Source organism: Mastigoproctus giganteus, chromosome 1 (assembly GCF_048544385.1).
Source record: "Mastigoproctus giganteus isolate SK-2022 chromosome 1, ASM4854438v1, whole genome shotgun sequence".
Taxonomy (NCBI): Eukaryota; Metazoa; Arthropoda; class Arachnida; order Uropygi; family Thelyphonidae; genus Mastigoproctus; species Mastigoproctus giganteus.
The window spans coordinates 131,377,583-131,390,759 of record NC_143575.1 but is presented as its reverse complement, the minus strand read 5'-3'; the positions used below and the strand labels follow the sequence as shown (position 1 = coordinate 131,390,759).

The 13,177-nt window shown below is 35.6% G+C and overlaps 1 protein-coding gene across 1 annotated transcript in view; it reads right to left on the bottom strand.

Annotated features, from left to right (window-relative positions):
- Nucleotides 1–13,177, bottom strand: part of LOC150091141 (FERM, ARHGEF and pleckstrin domain-containing protein 1-like) — a 331,643-nt gene that overhangs the window by 159,825 nt on the left and 158,641 nt on the right. The window contains exon 6 of the mRNA XM_090387751.1: nucleotides 9,694–9,817. Coding sequence (XP_090243877.1) covers nucleotides 9,694–9,817 — 124 coding nt within the window. The remainder of the gene's footprint in view (nucleotides 1–9,693; nucleotides 9,818–13,177) is intronic.

Below are 13,177 nucleotides of genomic sequence, written 5' to 3'. Positions count from 1 at the left end.
TAGTTCAATCACCCAATTTATGGCGCTACCATTCCTGCTTTTTGTCTGATATTTTGGCTGTACAGACGTTGCTGGGTCAACCTCTGGTAGGTCTTGTTGCAGGTTTCATCTATAAATCTCTTCTATAATGATGGTTGATGTTATGTCCTTTTCCAGGTCATACACCACAATGGACAGGCCCTTCTGCCTTGGTGGTTGAGCTACCAATCCAAGAGTGCGTATTTTGGCATTTTCTAAGATGCATTTAGCATCACTGCTGGTCACAGTTTCAATTATCACCGTCGTGTTTCCCTGATGGACTTTATTCTTGTGCTGTTTAGGTCTTCTGTGAGAGAGTCCATCACAGCTTTCTTAACATCTTCACTTGATTTGTGTGTGTCCAGTGTAGTGGGCTTGAGCACCACTAAGTGTGGTTTGGGGAGTAACGTCTTTCTCGGTGGCAGTCTGTCTCTGCTGTCTGGCCGGGAGTTATTTGTCCTCAATGAAATGCTACAACGGGGAGCGTTATGGCATTTCGTTTTTCCTGACTTGAAGGAATGCTTCCAATTTAGCGCTGGCCTTTTTGGACTCGATATGAGACTTGAAGAGAATAGTTTCCATCTTAGTCCATAGGGACACAATATCTGCTCATAGCCATGTAGTAATTTGGTTGTTCTGTTCCTTCAGCAAGTTTTCAAGCTCAGTTCTGAGTAACAGGATTTGTGCTGGGACTGGTCCTTTCAGCAGGGTAGGATCAAGGAGTCTAACCTCTTCCACTGGCTTTGTTGTTTGGGTTTGCAGCTCAGGTTGGGTCTTGTTGGGGTCAGTCTGAGATTTGGTCTCTCATTCATGGTTGGGAACCATGCATAGCTTGTTTCTTTTCTTTGATGAGGGTGGTGGCTTCTGATTATATGCAGCTTCTTTGGGGTCATCACTATTGATGGTCTCAGTGTCTTGTCCAGCACAGTCCTCCCTTTGAAAGGCGATTTCTTGTTAATCTGAACATCTTGGAAATCCAACCTTGTCCTTTGGACAATGTTGGATTTCCGAGATGATCGGATTAACGAGATTATATTGTTATATTCTTGGGGACACAGAACGAAGATGTTTGGTACCCGACACAAGTTTGTACAGTTAATGATCCTGAGTTATGCTCAGATTAAGTTTTGGGCTATCACACATATAGAGATAACACCGGTAATCACAATTAGTCGAATAAAATACAATTTAAACCAGTATCTATCCTGATCACAGGACTTAGTAAACGCAAACAGGAATACCACGTGGTCGATGGCTTGTAGCTTTTATTCAAATTGTCCAGAAATTTTTCCGAGTGGTTCCTTATATAGAGGGGAGCTTCCTCGTTTTAATGATATATATTGATTGAGTATCCAATTAGTATTTCCATTCTAAATTTTTCCCCGAAAAACCCTCGTTTTACCCTTTTCGTCCACGCTAGGCGTCCGTTGCGAACACGTGACAAGAATGCATTTCCAATTTCAGTATGTATTCCATGTTACAGTTAACTGGCAATTAAAATATTGTTCCTGTATCTATATACAGTTAGCATCGGCAGCAATTAACACTTTGTAACACCAAACTGTCAATATTAAATGGTTTTATGCTGTCCCTCTCGGTTGGTACCAATCCAACACGGCGGTCAATATGGCATCGCTCTTGTTTCCAGAGGGACTGATCAGGAATGCGAGAAACTCTATACTATAAATAAATAACATTTCCATGCATATGAGCAACAAGATGTTATGGGAGTGATAGAATGAAACTATTTAAATATACTATTAGGGCTTCCCAAGTGTTTGGTCCACTCTAATGAAAATCACATATAGCTATACATAGCAATACATATACTGCTAGCATATTACTATACAGCTTTACATATGAGAACTTAAAAAGTCCATAGTTCTTAAAATAATTGTCTAAATCTCATGAAAAGTCACCTGTAAGTCCAGTTTACTTCCCTCTATCATTTGAGACCATTGTCGATTCAAAATTCCATGATTTCACTGTAAAATAGCACTTTTATAAAGGAGCTCACAAAAAATGTTGCTACTTCAGTCAAGGCACAGTATAGTGAAACCCCTGTCATAATCGCAGTGTCATGAAGTAAGTGTAACCTTACAGCCATTGTTATACATGCAGAAGTATGCAGTGTTATACTAATTTTATTTTGTAAGAATTGTAGGTAATTACCAAACGGTCGAATTTAACTTTTTTTCATTTTGGATTGCATGAATTTTCAATCACCCTGTAAAGAATGCAGCAAAGAGACACACTGTACCATTATGATTGCAACTGGGATCAATCAGGGATTCTGGGGCAATTATTTTGGAGTGTAGAAATGTAAATGTGAAGTGCCCATTCATTTGGGAAGGTTAAGATGGGGAGATGAGCAACTATAGACTAGTGAATTGGATGTCTGTCATGGAAAAGATAATGGAATCAATGATTAAAGACACAATAGTTCACAGTTCTTGGAGGGAAAGTTTTGCCAAACAGTTTTAATTACATTACTATGATGAAGTCACAAAGAATTTAGATAAAACAATTTCGACATTGCACACTTCATTTCAATAACGATTTTAATTCAGTCCCCATGAGAGGCTACTACAAACATGCTGGGATTACTTTACTGAGTGGTTGAAAATGGCACAGCATTGATGAAAGTACATTTATCAGGCATAATGGAGGCGATCTGATTGAGGTGTATAAGGCCTTTAATGGGTTGAGCAAGCTGAATGCTGATGGAATTCTTCCTCTCGCTCAGATTAAGAACCCGAGGGGGGCACAGATTCAAATTGAGGAAAGACAGTTGTAGAACATGTGGGAAATTTTGCCTTTAGCTAGCGGGTGGTTGATTAGTGGAACAGACTTCCATCTTTGTTGTGGAAGTTGATAGCCTATATAAATTTAAGACAGAGCTGGACAGGCATTTGGAACGAATGGAGGGTGAAAGGGGAGGGGGTTTTTTTGGCAGATGCTGAATAAGCTTGCTCATTTGCATCGTGTGCCTCTGATAATGCTAATGTCTAAGAGTTTGCAGATGACACAAAGGTTGATAGGATGGTTAATGAAAGTAATCAGGGTAAACTAATACAACAAGATCTAAAAAAATTAGTGAGATAGGCTGAAAAATGGCTTGAAGTCTAACATTGACAAATGCAAGGTACTGATGGGTAGCATAATCCCAAATTAACATACTAACTGTGTGTTTATACACTCAGGGTAGCTGAAAATAAAAAAGATCTGGGGGTAATTGTGCAGTCAGATATGAAGTTCTCGGAGCAATACAGGCAAACAGGTTGCTAGGCTGGCTTATGGGGTTTTGTCAATGTTAAACAGGAATTTTGTTAGCAGGGATAAGGAGGCCTTATCCCATTGTAACAGGCAATAGTTAGTCCTCATCTTGAATACTGCATATAGGTCATTTTAGGAAGGATGTAGATCTGCTAGAAAGGGTGAAGAACGAAAGGGATCACCTCCGAGTTGATCTGATTGAGGTGTTTAAGGCTTTAATTCATCTGTAATGCTACTAAATAACTGACTCAAATCTGTAAAACATCATGATAAAATAAAATAAAATACACGTGTACTGATTATATCACTATATGTTAAAATATTAAAACAAAATAAAATAAATGTATAACAAGAATAAAATTCAATAAAATATATAAAATTAAAAGCGATAAAATTTGTTTAAAACCACTAGTACAGGAGCTTTCAGCAGCAGCAGCAGCCACCTTCATCAGCTATAGTGGTTGCAATCTATGTGTACCACATCTCAGCAGGTCTGCATCATGAAATATGGAGTCTGCGCACAGTTCACTTCTCGTGCATTGGAACCGGAAAATGGACGGGCCACTCTAAACCATTCGTCTCTACGTAGGATAAGGCCTTCAAAGAGTGGGTGAATGCAATAGCCCTTATCCCTATTAAGATTGTAGCGCTTGGACGAACATATTCTTAAACTCTCCAGCTATTTCCAGTTCCAAAAGCTCAATCCATACAAAATTTAAGGCTTTGTATGGATTGAGCAAGCTCAATGCTGATGGTATTCTTCCTCTTGCTCAGATAAACACATTCAAATTGAGGAAGGATTATCATCTGATCTTGTGGAAATGGGCAGTTTAAATAAATTCAAGAAAGAACTAGAAAAATCATTGCAGGGGATGGACAGGTAATGTGGGAGGTCTTTATTATTTTTTGGCTAATGCTTTATAAGCATGCTTGTTTGTTATTTGGTTTTTAGGAGCATTAGCAACTAAGGCCATATTGCTCCGGGATATGCGGTGGTCATTCCCTGACCTTTCCGCATCCTCCGTATTTGGTGGTGACGGGCTCGAACCCCGGTTATAAGCTTGCATCTTGCATCATATGTCACTACCATTAATAATAGCAATAACTATAGAAGACTGGATCAAATTAATTGGTTATTTAGTGTACAGTTTGCTTTTTGATTTCCTAAAATACTAGTATCCCGATATCCTGAAGAAAGTTATTTCCTTATTGCGTTGTTCTTGATAATGATGAAGGTGACATAAGATTGAAAATAAAGCATAATAAGTATGCTTTATTTCAATATCAAGTAAGAAAGTACTGCTGGAATTTGTACTACTAAATATGATTAATGATTGTAATCATGACTTATTGTCAACTCCTCTCACCTGGTGGTGGTTGTGCAAAAGAATGAACGAAAAATAAATTAAGGCAGGAAATAGTGACAGGCTGCATAATTTAACACCAAGTAAAGTTGTATTGCATTTAGCTTCATAATCAGTATGAAGTATTTGATTATGTCTAATTTTATCAGATTAGACACCATCTGCATATGTTTTATATTTGTCAGAATTCTCCAAAACAAACTTCAACAACTGCATACTGCATGAAAAGCATGCAGTTGTTGAAAGGTAAAGAAAGGGTGGCAATACATTCTAACTCTATTTTATAAAATAATCATCACAATGAGGAATAACGAGCTTCTATAGTGAAGCAAGTGTATCAGAATGTTACCCAGATTAATAGTTCTTTAAGCCTGGGTCCGGAAGGTTGAGTTTCACTGGGCTTTACTCCATAAAAAGGAAACCACTGAGGGCTACAGTGATATTTCCAATTAGGATGTGTAGGAATGTTTTGTAATTTCATTGCATACAGATCTACGAGCATGTCTCCTGAGATATAGTGTGGTTCGTTTTCCTTTACATATAGGCTTTGCAGTGGGGAAGTTAATATTAGTAGTAAATATGATGCAAAGAAAGCTTACAACACAGCATCAACCAAAGAAAAAAAAAAAACACCCTATCATTGTTACTTAGAAATAAGAAACTATACCCTTTGACAATTTTCGAATCCTTCCTTATATTTAATCAAATTACCTACTTCCACAATACCAAATGGTCTAACAATCAATTACTGTATGGCTGAAAGCAAATTTTTTATATATTTATCCTGAAAATGATCCTTTTTTAATTTAAATTTATATCCCCTTATCATCTGAAAAAGAGGTATTATCTATATTGTTGGTAACAGTGGAAGAGAATTTTATACAGTTTGCTTGCTTGGGCTTCCTAATAATTCTTTAGGCACTGGCCTTGAGTTTCTCATAAGTAATGAGGTTAGCCATAATACTAGGAAATTCCTGAAATTCATTCTAAACTTCATTTTTCCTCAATTTCAGCAGGAAGCAGCAACAGTAGTAGTACTAGTAGTTGTAATAGCAGTAGTAATGGCAAAGGATGCAAGAAACAAGCTTATATAGCATCTTATTTTGCCTGAATTGCACAAATTCTCAAGTGTGAGTAGCCGCAGGTTAAAAGAAATAAAAGTGTAATTCAAATTTCATTATTCACTTGTTTCGTCTCCACATTAAAAAAGGAAGTTTTAATAAATTGTTATTAACAAACCTTTCTTTTATGTATTTTCATTTCCTTTAGTTGAACTGTAACCATATATTTTATTTTTATAGATTATAACATTATATATAATCATTAGTTATTTAAAATATGTTTTAGAATTCGATTTTTGTCTCATTAACAAAATGAGTTTTAGAAATTTCTCCTTGCACAGTTCTCCTTGTTAAATTTCTTGAGTAAAGAGTTCCCCTTGTTAATTTTTTGAGCAGAACATTTTTCTTGTTAAAATACTTTTTTATACTACAAAAGTGCAGACTGTGAGCAAACTCCTATTTAAAATAATGTATTATTGAGTTTGTCTATTTTTTTTATTTCAATTTGTGCATATGCCCGAATGAAACAATTTTTTAAAATTGCTGTTTAAAAAACAGCATTTTTGAAAATTGTTTCATTCTAGTCTACATGTCTACAATAAATGATGTTATTTATTTGGCTGTGCTCCAAATTTAATTAAAATAAAAAAAATCTTTAAAAATTTTAAATTTATAAGTAAGAATAAGATGCCCAAATGACCAAGTGGAGCAAAATTTCAAAAGAAGAAGAATTTGAGGGTGGAAAAAGCAAAGAAATTGTCAGATAATTTTCAAAATTGGTTTGCGGCAGTGGAGATCACTGACCAAAATAAAGAAAACCCTGTTAGCCGCAATTCAGTCATTCTTGAAGCTAAAGAAAATTATAGCGAAACAGAGGTTATAACATAATAATAATTCTGAAAATGACCAGAAAACTGAGTCAGAGCATGAGTCCCTTCAGATTATAAAAAATTAAAATAATAATCATATCATGCTGAACTTAAATAATCCTGCATCTTGGCCATCGAATATTTCTGACAAAATAAGATGCTTTTTAATAGAAAATGGAATGGATCAAGGCAAAGAGGAGGATTTTGTTATTCTTTATCCGAGAATGGATGTCAATTTTCTATTGAATGGTTTGGAAAAAAAAAAAACAACAACTTGCTAATGGTGAATCTTAGACAGAAATTGGCTGATTTACTCCAAAGAAACTAAATCTTTGTATTGTTTTCCATGCATTTTATATTTGGAACTAATAAAAATACTGGCAATGTGCCTTCACTAGTCAATTCACAGAAAGCCTTTTCCTCTTGGAAACACTTGTATAGATGTATTCCAAATCATGAAACTTCATTAAAACACCATGAACACTTTTTAAAATGGAAATCAATGGAAAAGAGTCTAAAAAATTCTGGACTTATTGATGATGCTCTACAAAAAGCAATTTTAACAGAGAAAGAAAAATGGAGAAGAATTTTAAAAATTATTCTGGACACGATATTATTTTATGAAAAAAAGTCTTGTATTAAGAGGTTCAAGTATAGTTGATATAGTTATAGTATGATATAGTTAGGAATCTGAAAGCTGGAATATTATTGCACTTAAGTCATTATAATAAAGAACTAGCAGAACAAATTCAAATCATCATAAAGGAACTGTGAATTATTTATCACATAAAATTCAAGACTAATTTATATGCTTAATTATTGACGGTAGAGGAGAGTTTCATTTATTTTATAGAAAGTAAAGAAAATGCTGCCATTGGATTGGCGATAGAAATTCTTACCAAATTAGAAAAGGCTTGACATTAAAAATGTAATGGGGCAGGGATACGATAATCGGACAAATATGATGGGAAATTAAAAGGCATACAGGCAATAATAAAAAAAAATTTTAAAAAAAGAATTTGCCATGTTAGTACCGTGTTCGGCACAGTCTTAATTTAGCTGGTGTACATGCAGCATCAATAACATCTGGGATGATAAGTTTTTTGGTTTCGTTCAAAAAATATTTTCTTTTTTTTTCTGGTTCCACTAGTCGCTGGGAAATTTTAATGAATACCTTGAAAATTTCACTTAAAGAACATACAGACACAAGATGGTCGTCCAAAGGACGAGCTATAAAATCTTTGTTCTTAAAAATAACAAAAGTTCATGAAGTCTTAATTAATACTGAAGATATTTGCAGACATATCTTCAGTATACAGACCTATCAGTATTGCTTTGTCTGCTTTTACAAATAGACTATCTATTAAAATAATACACCTTCATTGCATATTTTAGTTTATGTTATAATGTTAAAAATACTATATTTTGCAATATATATTTTTTTCTATGATTTTATAATAGATAAAACAAACTATCTGGTTTTCTAATTTCTTCGTGATTATATATACTTTCTTTGTAGTTTATATAGAATTAAATTCTCTGTAGATAAACGAATATTTGTAAGTTTGTTTTTCTTTGATATTTTTGTTTTGTTATATTTATTGTATTATTTATATTATTTTATTAATAAATATATGCAAATCGTAGACCATTGCAATAGTAATTTTTACAAATTCATAAAGATTGCAGAGACGTAGCAAGGGGGGATTGCATATGGGGGAAATTTCCCTCAGGTGCTGAGCTTCATGGGCACAAACTGAAGGAATTATCTATCACAATCAGGGGCATCAGGAAGACATGTTGCCCTAGGCGTCGACGACCCTAGCTACGCTACTGAAAGATTGACTACCTGCATATAATGGGGGCGTACTTAAAACAACACTTGTGCCCTAGGCGTAGGATTGCCTAGTTTCCGCTCTGGCGGCAGCAGTAGCAACTACTTTGGTTTCTCCAAGCTTATCAATGAAATTTTTTCACAGATATAAGCCAAGGTATCATCAGTGAATTGACTGATGATTAATCTGATGGAAGAATTGGCAGTTGTGCTAGCAGAATGAGTTGTGCTAACTGGAAAGTGATTGTTAACTTACTATGAAAGGACCTCCCAACTTGTGTAGTTATTTCTGGCTACTGTTTGCCACCGATAAATAGGCTCTTGACTCGGCATGAAAAAATGTGGTTTCCCGGTAAAATATTCACCTCTATTACTGTTTAGAGGTCAGTGACTTAACTCCTTTCCCCTCTCTTCTCTCCTGTTGTGACTAACGTAATTTGATCTCCCCTGGTCGCTTATGCCTGCTCTGTTTATAAACAATTCTCCCCTTGGAATGATAAACGGGGTAGGTTGGTTGGGTAGCGTCTCCCTGTTCATTAGATAGGCAGTACGAATTATTTAGATTATTTCTGATCTCTTCTAACTGATAATCAATTTCCACTGCATATTTTTGAAATTCTCCATTGAGAGAAGACAGTTGTCTCTCCAGACTATTTACCTCAATGTTATTTGTTGATATTGCTTGTTTATCATTATCCACAATGTTGTTAGCTACATTTATAGTGAATTTTTGATTACTTTGTACTAATTTTTCATTAACCACTTCGCATGACATGACTTCTAATGCTAATTGAAATATTATATAGTTGATCACATTTGGCACAAAGGCTGTCCATCTTACAATCTGCTTTTCAGTTTCTGCTACTGTGTAGTCAGCTTCCTCTCTGAATTCTCACTGCATATGATATTAAATAACTCAATCTTCTCAAATGCTCTTCAAGTGATGCTACCTGAAATTTTAACCACTCTTTTCCTCAAGTATATTAATGACTTTTTCCCAGCAATGTATGCTATTCCACAACCCAAGGTGGAAAAGTCAGCTTGGCACAGGCAGCCACAATTTATGAAACAAACTTTTTCTCTTCTTCATTTATCCCTTCTACATCTGTTCTTTGGAATAGCATTTCATCTTTGTATTTTTTATAATGTTATGAACAGAATGACATGTAATGACATTTAAACTATAGGGAATATTATTACCAAATTAGATATTCTAAATGAATCTAAGTAGCAATGAATAAATAAACTGGAACAAAAAAAAATTTACTTACACATGCTTTTTATGATTTTCCATTATCTTCCTTTGCAATTCTCTATCCTGATATGGAACAAACTTATAAGAATTGAGGTACGAATGATCTAGATATTCTTCTGGCACAAAGTCTCCACATTCCGCTATACAAAAATATTTCATAAAATTGTCTTTTTCTTTTAAGTTTTGAAGAAAAAGTAAGTTAAGCTGTTTTCTTAAAAGAAACAGAAAATAAGAATGAAAACTAAGGTAACAATGCATAAAAATTTCTTCTAGAAAAGTTTCCTTCAAGCTTTTTGATTTGCACAGCATTTCAGTGAGCAAAAGATCCCAGAACAAAACATGTGATCACTTCAGGTCGCACTTGACACAGCAAAAAAATTTAAAAACATCATTTAGCTGTGGCACTACATCAGTAGCTTTCATTTTGGACCAGCCCACCACCAGTGATCAATGAAGCACACTTTGGGAAACACTGTTCTAGAGCACCAACTCCAAAGTAAAAGTGCAAAAAAAAAAACCCACAGTAAAGTCAGTGAATATATTATAAGGTAGGGTCGATGAAAGCATGTTCCAGGGCACCTGCTTAATTTCTTAGGGCGATTCATACAAAATCACCCTTAGTGTTAAGTTATGTACTGTTCCATTAATTCAACAGGTGCAGGGATACTTTCCTATAGAATTTCTTTGGTGGCTGATGCAGACAAGCTGCTGAAATTCAGTATCATTTTTTCAGAAGCCTAAAGAAATGAAAATTTGAATGAGAAATTCAAACTGGAAAAGAAGATTACTCCATGTAACATTTTTAATGTAACAGTTCAGTTGGATTCATAACTACAATAACACAAGATGTGTGCCCAGTGGGGGTTCCATTCTTACTCAGTGAGGAGGGGAAACTGAATGTTGGGTGTTATTTTTGAAGGTTCCTTTTACAATTTTCACAAGAAATATGTTTTAACTGCCATATTCAGATTTTTTAAACTGTGAGAGGCTATTTCTTTGAATTTTACGTGGTAATTCAAACTACAATATTGGCACTGCTAGTCAGGTTGTTTATGCTTGGCTAACAGTGCCAATATTCCAGTCCTTGTTCCCAGTCCTTCTCATTCTGATTTGGAGTCAATAAACAATGCTGTTTTAGTATAAGTCAATGACTGGTGTGCATAAGCTTTAGATTTCTAGAACGAAAAAAAAATTAACATTTCTTAAAGGGTGAATTTTACATCTCTATGTCATGCATTGCAAGGTGCCACTTGATTTGCAGGTAATTTCAGTGGGGTCTTTTATTCTGTTTAAGGCATGATCTACTACTAGCATACTTGGATTTGACCCAGATCCCAAGATGGAAAAAAACAGAAGTCCCTGGCAGCAATGATGGAGAGATATCTTTTGTTGTGTCTCACTTTGATTTCTTCTTGGGTACATCTAGTGATAACAAAAATAGTATGTGGCTTACATGCTACTTTCATTATCACTGGTTGTGGTCTCTCAATCAGAACCTCTTTGTGTGTGGAGCTTATAATACTGACAAATGTCATTGTGGCAAGCTGAATAACTGGTCAAATGTTCTCTACAACTGTCAAACCCTATGGTCATGAAAGAACAGTGCTTGTTTTTTTTTTTTTTTTTTTTTGGCAGGGCTGCTCATCTATGATGATGATCACTGACTTACTCAGTGAAAAGAAAACTAAACCACAATTTAGAATTGGCACTGAATTAGAATCTACTACAATAGTTGAGTATCACTGACTTACTCAGTGAAAAGAAAACTAAACCACAATTTAGAATTGGCACTGAATTAGAATCTACTACAATAGTTGAAGTAGAAATCAACTTTATACAGCATCAGTCAAAAAAACCCAAAAACTTCGCATTTCACTTATTCATTCCCTCTAATAGTTGGTAGGTTCTTCCTTGATGGAAGTTTGTTCCTGCAATCAACCAACTACTGGCTAAAGGCAAAATTCTACACATGTATTCTGAAACTGTCCTTCCTCAATTTGCATCTGTGCCCCTTCATCATGCGTGTAGGCTCAGCAAGAATGCTATCACCATTGAGCTTGCTCAAACCATTCAAGACCATATACACATCAATCAGATTACCTCAAAGGTGTCTAAGTCTTCAGACACTGAAATTTGCAGAACTGAAGCCTTTCTTGGTAAGAGCACCCCTTTGTTCCCTTCACCAATCTTGTTGACATTCTTTGAACTTATTCTGGCAGCTCTACATTTTTCCTAAAATGAGGCTTGCAGACCTGTATGCAGTGCCTTATACAATGGGCTAATCACCTATTTATCCCTGTAGCAAAATTCCTATGTATCATTGACAAAACCCATGAGCCGCAATTACAGCCTATCTGCATTGCTCAGAGAACTTCATACCGGACTGCACAATTACCCCAGATCTTTTTCATTTTCCACTACCCTGAGCGTAGTACACAGTTGGTATTTTACTCAGGATAGATGGGTGGAAGCTTGTCTTCAGCCAGCGAGTGGTTGATTGATGGAACAGGCTTCTATCTGTTGTTGTGGAAGTTGATGAGTTGAATAAATTCAAGGGAGAACTAGACAAATACTTGTAGGGTATGGAAGGGTGAACTGTGTTTTTTTTTTTCCCTGATGCTATATAAACTTGCTTTCTTGCATCGTTTGCCATTACTATTACCACTCTGGGATTACAGCTATCCATATACTCTGCATTTGTCAATGTTAAACTTCAATTGCCATTTCTCGGCCCATCTGCCTAATTTTGCTAGATCTTGTTCCTGTACCATACTGTCATTCCTGCCATTAACCACCAAGCCAACCTTAGTATCATCTGCAAACTTGGACATTAAGACTGATATGCCTTCATCAATACAATTGATAAATATAGACAATAACAATAGGCCCAACACCAAACCCTGGGAGAATCCACTAATAACATTAGCATATGAAGAGCAGTGTCCATTGATTACCACTTTCTGTTTTTTCCCACTCAATGATCCTTTTATCGACAGCGGCAATTTGCCCTTAATACCACACTTTTCCATGCTGCCCAGCAGTCTTTTACGTGCAACAATATCAAAAGCTTTCCTGAAATCCAAGTCATCATCATCATCAGCCATTTTCAATCCACTGCAGGATGAAGGCCTCTCCAGCAACTTTCCAGTTCCTTCTGTTTTGAGCACTGGCCATCCATTTACTACTCAAAAACTCATGAATTTCATCTATCCGTCTCCGCCTTTGTCTTCCAGGTTTTCTTCTGGCTCCTCTTGGGTACCATTCTGTTATTTTCTTAGTCCATCTGTCATCATGTCTTCGAGCTATGTGTCCTGCCCAAGACCATTTTAGTTCTTTAGTTTTGATAAGAATGTCCTTTACTTGAGTTTGCTGCCTAATCCATGTGTTTCTCTTCTTATCTAACAGTCTGATTCCCAATATAATTCGTTCCATTCTTCGCTGTGTAGTTCTTAGCTTCTCTTCCATTCTTTTGGTGAGTGCCCAAGTTTCACTTCCATAAG